The 12,218-nt window shown below is 46.2% G+C and overlaps 1 protein-coding gene across 1 annotated transcript; it reads left to right on the forward strand.

The window, feature by feature from the left end:
- Window positions 1–2,092: 2,092 nt before the first annotated feature.
- Window positions 2,093–12,202, forward strand: PPEF2 (protein phosphatase with EF-hand domain 2). The gene is made up of 15 exons (XM_063158089.1): window positions 2,093–2,158; window positions 2,719–2,776; window positions 3,265–3,440; window positions 4,455–4,569; window positions 5,409–5,455; window positions 5,852–6,018; window positions 6,102–6,138; window positions 6,223–6,372; window positions 7,038–7,358; window positions 8,099–8,284; window positions 8,907–9,049; window positions 9,557–9,663; window positions 10,584–10,747; window positions 11,300–11,387; window positions 11,618–12,202. The coding sequence occupies exons 1-15, from the start codon at window positions 2,093–2,095 to the stop codon at window positions 11,797–11,799; spliced, it is 2,007 nt and encodes a 668-aa protein (XP_063014159.1). The 3' UTR covers window positions 11,800–12,202.
- The last annotated feature ends 16 nt before the right edge of the window (window positions 12,203–12,218 follow it).

The following is a 12,218-nucleotide window of genomic DNA, read 5'->3' on the forward strand; positions in this document are numbered from 1 at the left end:
AGCGTGCCAGATCTCATCCCTGTCCCCCCTGTCCAAGGTCTTTGAAAGCTGTTTTCAAAGGACAGTGTTGGAGCAGAGCTGTTCAACTGGCCCTGCCTTGGAGTGTAGTCTGGTTTAAGCGCTGCCACTTTGCTATGCTTTCAGCAGCTTATATGATACATGGTTTAGATCATCATAAAATGTGGATAAGTCTTTCTCTTCTCTGTTCATTTCTTTTTTCCAAAATGATACAAACACTGCCAGATATAACTCACCCAGGTAAAATGCTAAATTAGAATACCTGGCTTTTTCAATTGCACAGTCAGTCTCCATAAAAGCAGAGTAAAAACCAGTGCCTTGCCTATCTGGGGCTTAAATGCTGTTAATGGTGGTATTTATGTTAACTGTGCACTTGGTAAGATGTCTCTCATAGGTGTAAGTTTTTACTGTTTCTGAGATTTTGGTTTTCATTGGTATGTGTAGAGTTATCACAAGGAATTTTTTCACAGCCCAGCAGATCAGTAAGCATTTTCTCAGCAAGAGAGAAGGCAAAGAATACAGAAGTTATTCCCGAGTTAAGGCTTGCCAAATCTTACCTTCTTGACCACAACTTGAGGTTCTCTCACACCTCTGCTGAAGAGCAGCTGTAGGTCTTCCTTCTTTGTGCTCTGCAATTCCCAGTGCTGAAAGTGAATAATGATTTAAAAGGATTATTATTTTCAGTGTATAATCCATTGAGATACCTTCATTAGGCAAAGGTCGCTGTCTCCTGCTGAAGTACTTGGAGGGCCATTTGTTATGTAATTAATGCAAGCTGACTGAATTAATATTATTTCTCAGTATAGAAGCCTTTGGGTAGGGGGTGAGGATTTTTCTTTTTTTAATGAAGATTTTCCCACACACCTCCCATTGCTCGCCTGCCTTTGGTGAGCAGGCCTAGTTCCCTACCTGTGTTGTTTCCCTTGGGTTTTGAAGCCAGCTTGTGGATACAGCAGTCATCCCTTCCCACCTCAGCTAAAGATGACAGAGAAGCAGTGTTAGAAGATGTTTTAAGTGTAGGGCTCACGGATGGGGCCCCAGAAAGGAACAGGAAGGGATGCAGTGTAATCCAAAGAGAGATGTCAAGAAGCAGAGCTGGTCCGAGTGGGATCAAGGACAGCTAAGGAGGATGAGAGATTCTAGAGGTAAAATTTTGCGGCAGAACTTGAAAAACAAAATGTGAAAGTACACCAATGTACTTCACTTGAAATATGCACTCACCCCATCTGAAATAATTTTTGAAGGGAACACACTGGAACTGGGAGAATACAGAGGCTGTGTTTAAAAGATCAAAGGGCAGATAGCCATAATTTGGTGGGAAGCATCTGATGTCAGCACTGGCTGTGGCTTGAACATGAAATAGGTACCTGGAAATTTTGGCATCTCATTAATTCTGTGCCATTAATGGCCAAAGTTCTTCCTCCCCTTTTTCACTGTGGGTGTAGTTTTGTCTTTATTTTATTGTAAGGTAATGGTATGTTGATATTTATGCTAGTGTAGAGTCCTTCTAAAGCTTTTCCACAACTGCAAAAGCTGAAGTATTTATTTGGCATAAAGAGAGATAGAAAATCCCCACTCTAGAAGGAAACTTGGTATCCAGTCTTCCCCCAACTCTTTGCATGGCCTCAGTTAAATTTCTGGTTTCCTGAAGACCCAGCACCTAGAGATGGTAAGAGGGACATAAAAATGATCAAGGTAGGTAGAAAGGGAGGATATTGTCTAATAATATGGAAGAATATGTTAGGGCTTACAGACCTTAGTAATTTGTTGTTAACACTGGTGCTGAAGGAACCAGCAGCAATGGTTGGAAGTGCTTCAGAGGTCTCTGGGCAGGCAGGGTCAGGTCAACCTCTTGCAAGAAAGAAGGCAAAAAGAGATTTTTTGCCCTTAGGCACAAGAATACAATTCCTGGTAACTTTTTCCTGAAAAGGAAAGGTTCTCCTCCATGTTCAGAGGTGGGGAAGGAGCTGCTGCAGGTGCCTCAGCTGCAGGCAGTGCTGCTCAGAAGCTTGGTTCTGTTCTTGTCTCCCAGCTTTCAAGGCAGCTGTCTTGATCCAACAGTGGTATCGGCGCCATGTGGCTCGGCTGGAAATGCGCCGCCGCTGCACCTGGAGAATCTTTCAATCCATTGAGTATTCCTGTGAGCAGGATCAGATCAAGGTATGGTGCTGAGGAAAAGAGCAGGTAGGAAAACGCATAGCAATGTGGTTTCTGTGCCAGACTCTGCCTTTTTGGGTGCTAGTTGGTCACCCTCTAAGTGCTTCAGTGGGCCAGGGACTGGGTTTCCTGCCCCTTTTTAACCTATTAATTCCCTGGCTACTTGTGTTGCATAAAACAAAGTAATGAACCCCAAAAGCAAGCCCCAAGAGCCATTTAACAGAGCTTTTCTGGAGTCTGAACACAACAGGCAAGTCTATTTGGTTTCTTATGTTTTAACTTTGATTAAAATTCTCTTACATGGCTGCTTTGCAGGGAGAGGAAGGGTTCATAGCATACTTCTGCCTGTGGCTGAAGGTAAAGCCACTGTTTTGACTTCATCTCAAGAAAGTCAAAACTTAAATTGGTACAGTGAGAGTTGCTGTATGTACCAGACAGCGTGAGGAGGGCAGAGGTAAAACTTCCAGAAAGATGATTATGATAGGTTGCTACTCTGTTCGATTTCATTCCGGGGTGAATGACGGGCTTTCCCTCTTCCTGCAGCTTCACAACTTCTTCAGTTACCTCATGGACCAGTTCACACCAAGCAGCAGCAAAGAGAGTAAGTTTGTGTGCTCTTTGTAGATGTGGCACCTGCAGCTCTGAAGGCTGAACCTTGTATAATTCATTGCCCAGTGCTGGGCAATCTTCAGGATGGCACATGTGGCCAAGTCCCAAGACTGACAGCATCAGGATTAGAGAGTGAATTGTCTGGAGACTATGAGCTGTGTAAGGGATGTGGGGCAATGCCTGCTCTTAGGAGCTGGAAGGAGGCATAAAGGTTCAGTATGTTGTCACAGAGTGGCAGAACGGTGCACACTGCACATGGACATTTGTCTCCTGCAGCCTTTCCCCCACTGCAAGTTTTGTAGCAGTGCCAAGCAGTACCCAGCATCCCCGGCTGCAATTGCTCCTGAGTGCCAGCCTAACTAAACAGCTCTTCTGTAACAAATTACTAGCATGGTAGCTGGAGCCAATTAACTACTTTTTTGTGTGTTTATCTTTTTTTTTTTTAATTTTTTAAATCAACCCCATAAATCTGCTGTCCAGGGGATTTTATCAGTCGCATGTTTGTAAGTGGGGAAAGTTACAAAGAAGCAGAGCTGGAAAAATACTGTGACTATGAATCCATAGAGGTGCCAGACTCCTACACCGGACCCCATCTCTCTTTCCCACTCCTCCCTGACCATGCCACGGCCTTGCTGGAAGCTTTCCAACAGAAACAGGTAAGGATCCCAAAAAGGTACCATGCTCTCCCCTTCTCTGAACAGGGTTGTAGGATAGATAATTTGGTCTTAACTTTCTTACCAAGCTCAGTTGACTGGAGTATAACAATCAGGCTGTTAAACAAAATGGGGTTGGAAACTATATGGTATTTCCTAATGCCATAGAAATGTTCTTCCTGATAATGTTCTCCTGACAAAATGGAACACTTTACGTAGAGGTGTACCAATATTTACCTGAATTTCATTTTTAAAGGGAGAAATCAGCAACAGCTCATGTTGAGACTTTTCATAATTTTTTGTTCAAATTTCTCAATTTGTAAATAGGTATAGGATGGCCCAGAGGAAAACAGCTAATTACAATGTTTTGTGTCATGCAACTTGGATTCTGGTTTAAAATGTAAATTGTGAGTTTTTTGATAAGGAAGTTGAGTACCACTCCAGAACTAACAAGCCTTCGTACAATTGCAGTGTTCTGCTGCCATCCCTCAGCTGATATGCTGAACTGCAAAATAGGCCAAAACATCCTTACTCCAAAGAGAACTTCTAACCCAAAGGTGTCTCATGTCCCTGCTGTATTAAATGCCTATGCCCTGGCTTTGAGCATATCTATCCCTGCAGGACAAGTGGAAACTCATAGACTGGTTCAATGTGGAAAAGCTAAGAAAGATCTAGAGGAGCAACTTTGTTACCTGTGATGTTGGACTGGAATTTCTGCTGCTTCTGGAGGTGGTGTGGCCTAGTGGGTATAGCCTTGTCCACAAGGTGCTGAGGCTTTAGGGTTGCTTTGCCAGCCCTCTCAGTGCTGAGGCTGGGCTGCCTTGTGCAAGTGTCTGCCATCCTTCTGTTTCCCAATATATCCCTCATCTTGTTTGTAAGCCCATAGGTCAGTACAGACTGGCATTCCAGGGAGAATTTCTACCACCCAGGCTATCCTGGGGGAGTCTTTACAGCCACAGTGGTGCTGCTCAGAGGCCACTGATTTCCTGCTTTAATCCTTTTACTTTCTCCTAGTAGCAGCTCCATGCTCGCTATGTCTTAAACCTCCTGCATGAGACCAGGAAGCACCTCAAGCAGTTGCCAAACATCAGTCATGTCTCCACCTGCTACATCGAGGAGATCACCGTGTGTGGTGGGTCCCTTGCAGCCTCCGGGGTGGAATGCTCCTATGGGAGGGTGGGGCAGAAAGAGAGTGATAGTGAGAGCACGATGCCCCCCTCTGTACTGAACGTGGAACACAATGCTCTCTATAAGCAAAGTGTGTGGTGCCTTGAGAGGCAGCTGGGTCTGTCTGAAATACCCAGGTGGTCTTTTTTTGTCCCACCCCAAACCTGGAGTTGTTTTACTAAACCACGGAAATCACATCCAGCTGAGGACTGGTCACAGCACTTGGTAGTGGTCTGACCTATTCTGTGGTCTGGGATTATTTGAAAACAAAATCCTGGAGCCTTTCTGGGTGAGAACCAGCGTGTGCATCCAGATCCAGAATGTCAATGCATCTTTGCATCGTATAAGTAAATTTGAGACAAAGCTTTTTACTTTTTTCCTACTCTAATGTTAAAATGTTGAGATATTTCTGAAAATACATAGTACAGACTTTTGCATGCAGTCAGCCTCTGGAAAACAAACCCCTCTCTCCAATATTATGTTAAATGACAATTAGATGGTAATTTTGAATGCTAAGCTTTCTCCCACATAATGACAATCTTGTGCCAGGATGTGCCATCACAAGAGATAAATGACCAAAGCTTCTAAATCAGTCTTCAGCAGATGGTGTAGGTTTTTTTTATTGTCCTTCTCAGATTTCTGCTCAAGCCTTACATCATGTCCTTTTCCTCTAGGCTTGTGCTTCCCAAAGTATTTCTGTGCTGATTAATTTATAAAGGACCTAGTTCGTAGCAAGTTAGGTATTGGGTGTTTTTTTAAAGTCGAAGGTAAACATATTGTGAAGCATCTCTTTGTGCCTGTCAGGAGACTTACACGGCCAGCTGGATGACCTCTTCCTCATCTTTTACAAGGTAGGCACCACACTTAGAGAGGGAGGATGTCCAGGCATTGCAATGGGTATCCCATGGGTCATGTTGAGAAGTGTTTGCAGAATTGGGCCATTCATGTGCAATTCTGCAAGTCAATTGGATTTTAAATAGCTTAACGAATCAGTAGCTTATTCCCTTGCTGACTAGAAAATCTGATATCCATGTCCATTTTATTAGTGCCAATGGGTGTTTTTCTAGTGCTTATACCAATGACAACTCTTTGCGACTGCCAATTCACTGCTGGGGCCCACAGTATAAAGATGAGCAAGGGTCTGTTGTAACCTAGGACAGAAGTGAGAGGCTGCAACTGGGGGGAGGGCATATGGACACCTTGGAGAGGCCTCTCTGGTGACATCCACCTGTTCCTTGCTTTTACAGAATGGCCTGCCTTCCCCTTCCAAGTCCTACGTGTTCAATGGGGACTTTGTAGACAGAGGCAAGCAGTCCCTTGAGATCCTTGTTATCCTCTTTACCTTCCTCCTGATCTATCCTAAGGAGGTTCATCTCAACCGCGGGAACCACGAGGACCACATGGTGAACTTACGGTATGGCTTCTGTGCAGGGCTGAACACCATATCAAGGGCCTTGTGCAAGATCCCACTGAGCTTCCTTTCTCTTGTTCCTTTAGCTATGGTTTCACCAAGGAAGTGATGCAGAAATACAAGGTAGGCCTATGTTTGTGTCTTCTTTACCATGTGAGATATGCCTTTAGAAGACTGGATGCTTTATCTCTTTTTTCTTTCTCTCAGGTGCATGGGAAGAAAATCTTGAGGATGTTTCAGAATGTCTTCTGCTGGCTGCCCCTGGCCACCCTGATTGATCAGAAAGTCCTCATTATTCACGGGGGCATCTCTGACACCACTGACTTGGACATGCTTGAGAAAATTCAAAGGAACAGAGTAGGTTTTATTTTCCAGTTATTTCAAGAGACAACAGTGTTGCTGATTTGTGGTGAGAAGCTCATTTCTACATGCCAGCTTAGCTGTTGACAAGACAAATCTAACAGATGGTCTTCCTAGACAAGATTGTGTTTAGGTATAGGCTTTGGTTAGTGTGCGTGCAGGAGCTGTGAAGCGATGGAGCACTGCTGGTTTCTGGAATATGTGCTGCTGCTGAAGTAAAAATGCAGTGATGATGAGACATCACCACAGTTGCTTAGCCTGTTTTTACCCCTTAGACTTCCAGAAGGAGTTTAATAAATCATTTAACTTACCTCTGCCTTACTCACTCAGTTAGGAAATACCCCTTTCCTTCTTCAAATAAAATCACAACTCTTGCATTAGTAATTCATGCTTCCTTTGCTGCATAGTTCCCATTGCAGATGAAATCTGTATGCAGGAAATCAATGAGGAAGAGTGAGATGTGATGCGCATGAGGCCCAGCTGCAAACCCAGGATGGCTTGTCTAAGAGAATGGCACTAATAGTTCCCCATAGTCAAGGAGCAGTTGATGGAAAGAAGGGAGTGAGGCTTGGATCACTTGAAGTCTGCCAATGGAAGACATTAGAGCTGGAGGTCTGGGTTTCATGCTGTGTTATCAGCTCCATTTCTCTCATATCTTTCAGTTTGTTTCTGTGTTAAGGCTGAAGAAAAGGAAGGAATCGAGTGGAAAACCACAAATCCAGGCCATAAATGGGGAGAGCGAATCAGGCACTGATGCAGCTCCCAGGTTATCTCTGCAGCCCCAGTCAGCCCAGGCTCCCAGCACAGCCAACAGGCGGGAGTTCTCCAGGTGGCTCCGGCAGACGGTGCAGGAGCAAATCGACACGTGCCGCCGGCTGGTGGACATCAGCGAGTCAGAGCCAGAGGAGCTCACCTATTCCAGCATGGTCTCCTTGAAGGATGCGGATGAGCCATGCTGGACTCGCCAGGAGGAGTGGAAGCAGGTGAGGAGTCTTAGCAGGGTCCTGAGCTGGATGTGCTGTGGGTGCCTCCTGCAGCAGTTGGTCATTCAGTGGTAGGTGGCCAGGAAGGGCTGCTCTGTGAGACCGTGGGGATGTTTTGTTGGTACCTTTGTTACCTCCTGGGAGGAGCAGCTGGGGACTTCCTTTCCTTGTTTTTCCAGACTGGGAGTCTCTTCTGTGCACTCTGAAACCACTGTTAGTTGGTTGACATTACATGTGACCTTCCAGTGCTGCACACCTTTTCTCTGTAGCACTGTATGCTGAAGTCAGAGTTAAAGGGATTAGGCCTTAATCCACACAGTGGTTACTGAGTTAGCACTTGTATTTCTGCAGGCTATGGAAGGACCTGGCTAGAGAACAAAGGCATTTTATACTAAGCCTACTAATCTGGATCTCAGAATCTGCTGGTTGTTCTTGCCCTGGGACTTGTGTTTTGGGATGGAGAAAGACAGGGAAGGCTCTTGGACATCTTAATGCTAGCAGGGGCAAAGCTTGTATCAGGCTTGACTAATGCACATCCCTCTTTCCCCAGACACTTTGGATGTGCCTGTAGCTCATGGCCAACAATATTGCCAGTTCTGAGGTGGCCCAGGTCTGTGACAGTCTTCAGCTGGAATGCAGGAAAAATGTCTGTTCCCTTGCACTCTGGTTATAGCAGCAGTGTAGGGAGGGATTCCGAGACTGAGCTGTATTTTCTTAGTGAACTTTGCCAATCCTTTCAGGTTTTAGACATCCTCTGGAGTGACCCCATGCCTCAGGAGGGCTGCAGAGAAAATAAGGTGCGAGGTGGTGGCTGCTACTTTGGGCCTGATGTGACAGAGAAGTTCCTTGAAAAGTACAGCTTGCAGTTCCTGATCCGCTCTCATGAGTGCAAGCAGGAGGGCTACGAGTTCTGTCACAGCCGCAAGGTCAGCTGGGGGTGGTGTGAAGGGCACTTGGGTTTCCATCCTGCCACAATGGGGTTTCTGGGGGGAGGTGGCTGTCTCAGTTCTGCATTTCTTCCAGTGGGGCTTTAAGCATGTGCAAAATCCTTGAACAGACCTATTGGGAGTTAACTGAAGTGTGGGGACATGGATGCACAGGCAAACTGTGTCCTTGTGTGTGGTGCTTGAGAAAATATCTGAACCCACTTGTGCCATGGCCCCCACTTAGTGCAGCTGCTCCTGCAGATGAGCTACAAAAGGGTGCTACTGAGCTGCTGCAGCCAAGTTCTGTTTTCAGAAGATGCAGTCAGATCTGTGGCTTCATCAGGGCACTCGGATTCTGGAGAGCAGAATTGTTGGGAAAGAGCACAGGAAAATTGCAGAAGCCCAACATGTGGCCAGATCCACATGTGACCAGTGCCACCCACAAGGAACTCACACCTGCATGGCTTCCAGGCCAGCTGCCACCTGGCTCTCCCTCTTCTCCCTATAACATAGATGCTTTCACAGTCTGTGGACTCTGGAGGGGATTGGGTGTATTGTTTACATGTATATCAATATTACAGGATGAATGTACTGACTGCAAATGCCCTTTTTTTGGGATTAGGTGCTGACCATCTTTTCAGCCTCAAACTACTATGAGATTGGCAGTAACAGGGGAGCCTATGTGAAGCTGGGACCAGACCTCATCCCCCACTTTGTTCAGTACCAAGCAAACAAGACAGCCCATTTGCTCACCATGACCCAAAGGCAAGGCTTTCTAGTTGCTCTATTTGCCAAGTCAAAATTCCCTAAGGGAAAAATTTGTGAGCTTTTAGAAAGTTTGACTCTGGAGATGAAATTTCACAGCTTGATTTTTCTAAAAAGCTCTACAGGAGGGATTACACTTTGTACTTGAAGTTACTGAGGAAAGCTCGAGGGTTTATTAACAAAATTCCAAGGGGATTTTTCTAAATCTTGCTGATTTTTTTCAGCTCCTCTTTTCCATGTCAGGTTTTAACTTTTGACCGTTGCTGAAGCTCTCTTTTGGGTTGTTACTTCACAAATGAATGCAGGGACTTGTGGCATCAGCTGCAGGGAACTGTGCCCTGGGCATGCAGTGCCTTGTCACAAGCACTGAGATGCAGCTGTAGCTGTGCAGAGCAGTTGTGTGGGCAATCCACGGACAAGCCAGGTAGAGCTGGGAGGGAAGGTGCAGTTTTTCTTGTGATTCAGGGCAAGTCCTTCAAGTGCTTCTGTCTGTTTTGCATCCTCCAGAATCAGCAGAGTAGAGGAGTCCGCCTTTCGAGCCTTGCGGGAAAAGCTCTTTGCTCACACCTCAGCCCTCATCAGTGCCTTCAAGTCCTATGACAGGGACAATACAGGTAACCCAGAGCTGAGGGACGTGCGAGTTCATTGCCTGGTCGGATAGGGCTGAAGAGACTACATTGAGTTTGTGGCTGGCTCGAAGACTGCTCACTGACAGGTGTCACCAGCTGTCATGGGGAGGCTGTATCAGACCTTGCCAGAGGTCATTTGCTGTTACTCAGTCTCTGTGGATGCCTTGGAGTGACACCACAAAGTGGGGATGCTGAAAAAGCAGGACGTCATCAGCCTGAGGCACAGTAATGGAGACTGGTCCTAGAAGAACTCCTTGCAGCTGAAGTACTGATGAAGCCTGGGGAAAGACGACCTGGAACGTGTCTGTTGTGTCAGTTGAGAAGGGCTGGGTGGTCTCTAGAGCCCCTTCATCCCGGAAGTTTAAAATCACCGGGAAGAGGAAAGCAAGGGATGTCTTCAATGGCAGTTGTCTTTGTCAGACCTTAAGGAAGGAGCTGAGAGTTCTGACCTCTGTGGCAGACAGGAGTGCTGTGTTGATGCAGTGACCAAGAGATGTTGCTGAGAACTGTCCCCTGGTGGGCAGGGGAGAAAAGGGATATGGTGGCTGGCAGATCTGCTCATGGAGAGAACTGCTTTCTTGCTTTCTTCCCTGGTAGTAAAACTGTTCATAGGAATCCAGCTTGGTTGTTACAGCTGCTGCTAAAATGGGCAGTGGGCTGCAAATTTCTAATGAAATACCGAAAGTTAGTGTCCTGCATTTGTTCAGATGCTTGCAGCATCATAAGCCTTGATATGTTGCAATGATGAAAACCTGGCTGAGGCTTGGGTAGGAAGTGCCTGCACTGCAAAATAATGCTGTGCTGTCAGCAGCACCTAGACTGTGTGTCACTGTTTTAGGCTTTGTCTTTGCCTTCACGTGCTTTCCGCCGCCTGTATCCCAGAGGTGTCTCCCTTTTGTGTACAGGAAAGATCACTCTGAGCAACTGGGCGACAGCAGTGGAGTCAGTGCTGCGGCTGGGACTGCCCTGGCGAATGCTGAGGCCGCAGCTGGTGCGCAGCACCGAGGACGGCATGCTGGAGTACAAATCCTGGCTGGATGACCTGGCCATGGAGCAGAGGAGCCAAGAGGTAAGCACTCAGCCCCTTCCATCAAAGCATGATGTGAGCAGCTCTCACCAGATCCCTGGTGCATACAAATCAATTGTAGTACAAAAGGACAGTGGATTCTCCCTGCATAACCTGAAATCACACTGAAGTTGATAGGAAGTTTTGCCTGAGCTCAAATAGTCCTGAGGCACCCAGCCCATTTTTACAAAGAGATGACGGATGTGAAATCAAAATTTAGGGATAGTTTGGATGCAGGCTGGTGAGTAGGAAAACTGTATTTCACTCTCCAAGTAGCAGTTTCTTAATTACACCCAGCAAATGCAGCTCTGCAGTGGTTATAAAATGCAGCCTGGTTCACTGTTAGCCCAGAAGAGCGCCAATGGGAAGGGACAAGTTGCTGATGGTCTGTTCTGCAGATGCACAGAGGGTCCAGTCATCACACTCCTGGTTGATAAGGCACTGCTGGCAAGTTCTTGAGAGCAAAAAATATTCTTGCTTGTGGAGACATCTGCAGTAACAACTCAGAGACAGGAGAGGTGTTGTCAGGATAAAAACTGTGATCATGTCTTTCAGCACATCCAGTCCAGCTTGCTGGAAGTCATTTATCGAAACAGATCCAACTTAGAGACCATATTCAGGATCATAGACAGAGACCATTCAGGTAAGCAGGTGTGCAGGGGCTGTTGATCACTGCCTTCTGTGATCCCTTCTGCTTTGGAGTTTGCTTTAGTATGTACAGAGGTGTTTTTATTTAGGCTTGGGTGGTCCTGCTCCCTCCCACACTTCTGCAATGTCCATTTGTATTATGCCTCTGCTGCTCTGAGCTGTGTTTTAGTCAGCGTTCTCCACATTAGGAGATGTAACTGCAGCACGTTAAATGCTCCTCTGCAGGTCTCATCTCCTTTGAGGAATTCCAGCAAACCTGGAAACTGTTCAGCTCCCACATGAACATTGAACTCACGGATGATGGCATTAACGACTTGGTTCGCAGCATTGACTTCAACAAGGATGGGAACATTGACTTCAACGAGTTCCTGGAAGCCTTCCGCCTGGTCAGGCAGTGCCCGTCGTGAGAACCTGCCGGGAGCCGCCCTGTCCCATGCCTTGATTTCTACAAAGCCAGGACTGTCCCACCTAACCTAGAGTGTGCCTGCAGATGGCAAGCAGGGAAAGGGGAGGCAGGTGGCCAAAACAGACATCACTGTAGGTGATAGCTGTGACCCATCTGGGGAGGCTAACAGGTGAAATAGATGAATTGCACTTCAATTCAGACTGCTTTTAAAAGAAGCTGTGTTTTAAATAGTTTCCCGCTCAAAGGGAAGATGCAACTTAGCTTCTCTTGTCAATGTGAGAGGATATTACGGGTGTATTGAAGAGCAGTAAAGTGGAAGTCAATGTATTACATGTAGGCAGCATTTTAATGAGGTAGCACCTGTTTGATTGCAGCTTTCCTTTTAATAAACCTTTTTTCCAGACTGCTGTTGCTTGGCTG

Source organism: Melospiza melodia, chromosome 5, assembly GCF_035770615.1.
Source record: "Melospiza melodia melodia isolate bMelMel2 chromosome 5, bMelMel2.pri, whole genome shotgun sequence".
NCBI lineage: Eukaryota > Metazoa > Chordata > Aves > Passeriformes > Passerellidae > Melospiza > Melospiza melodia.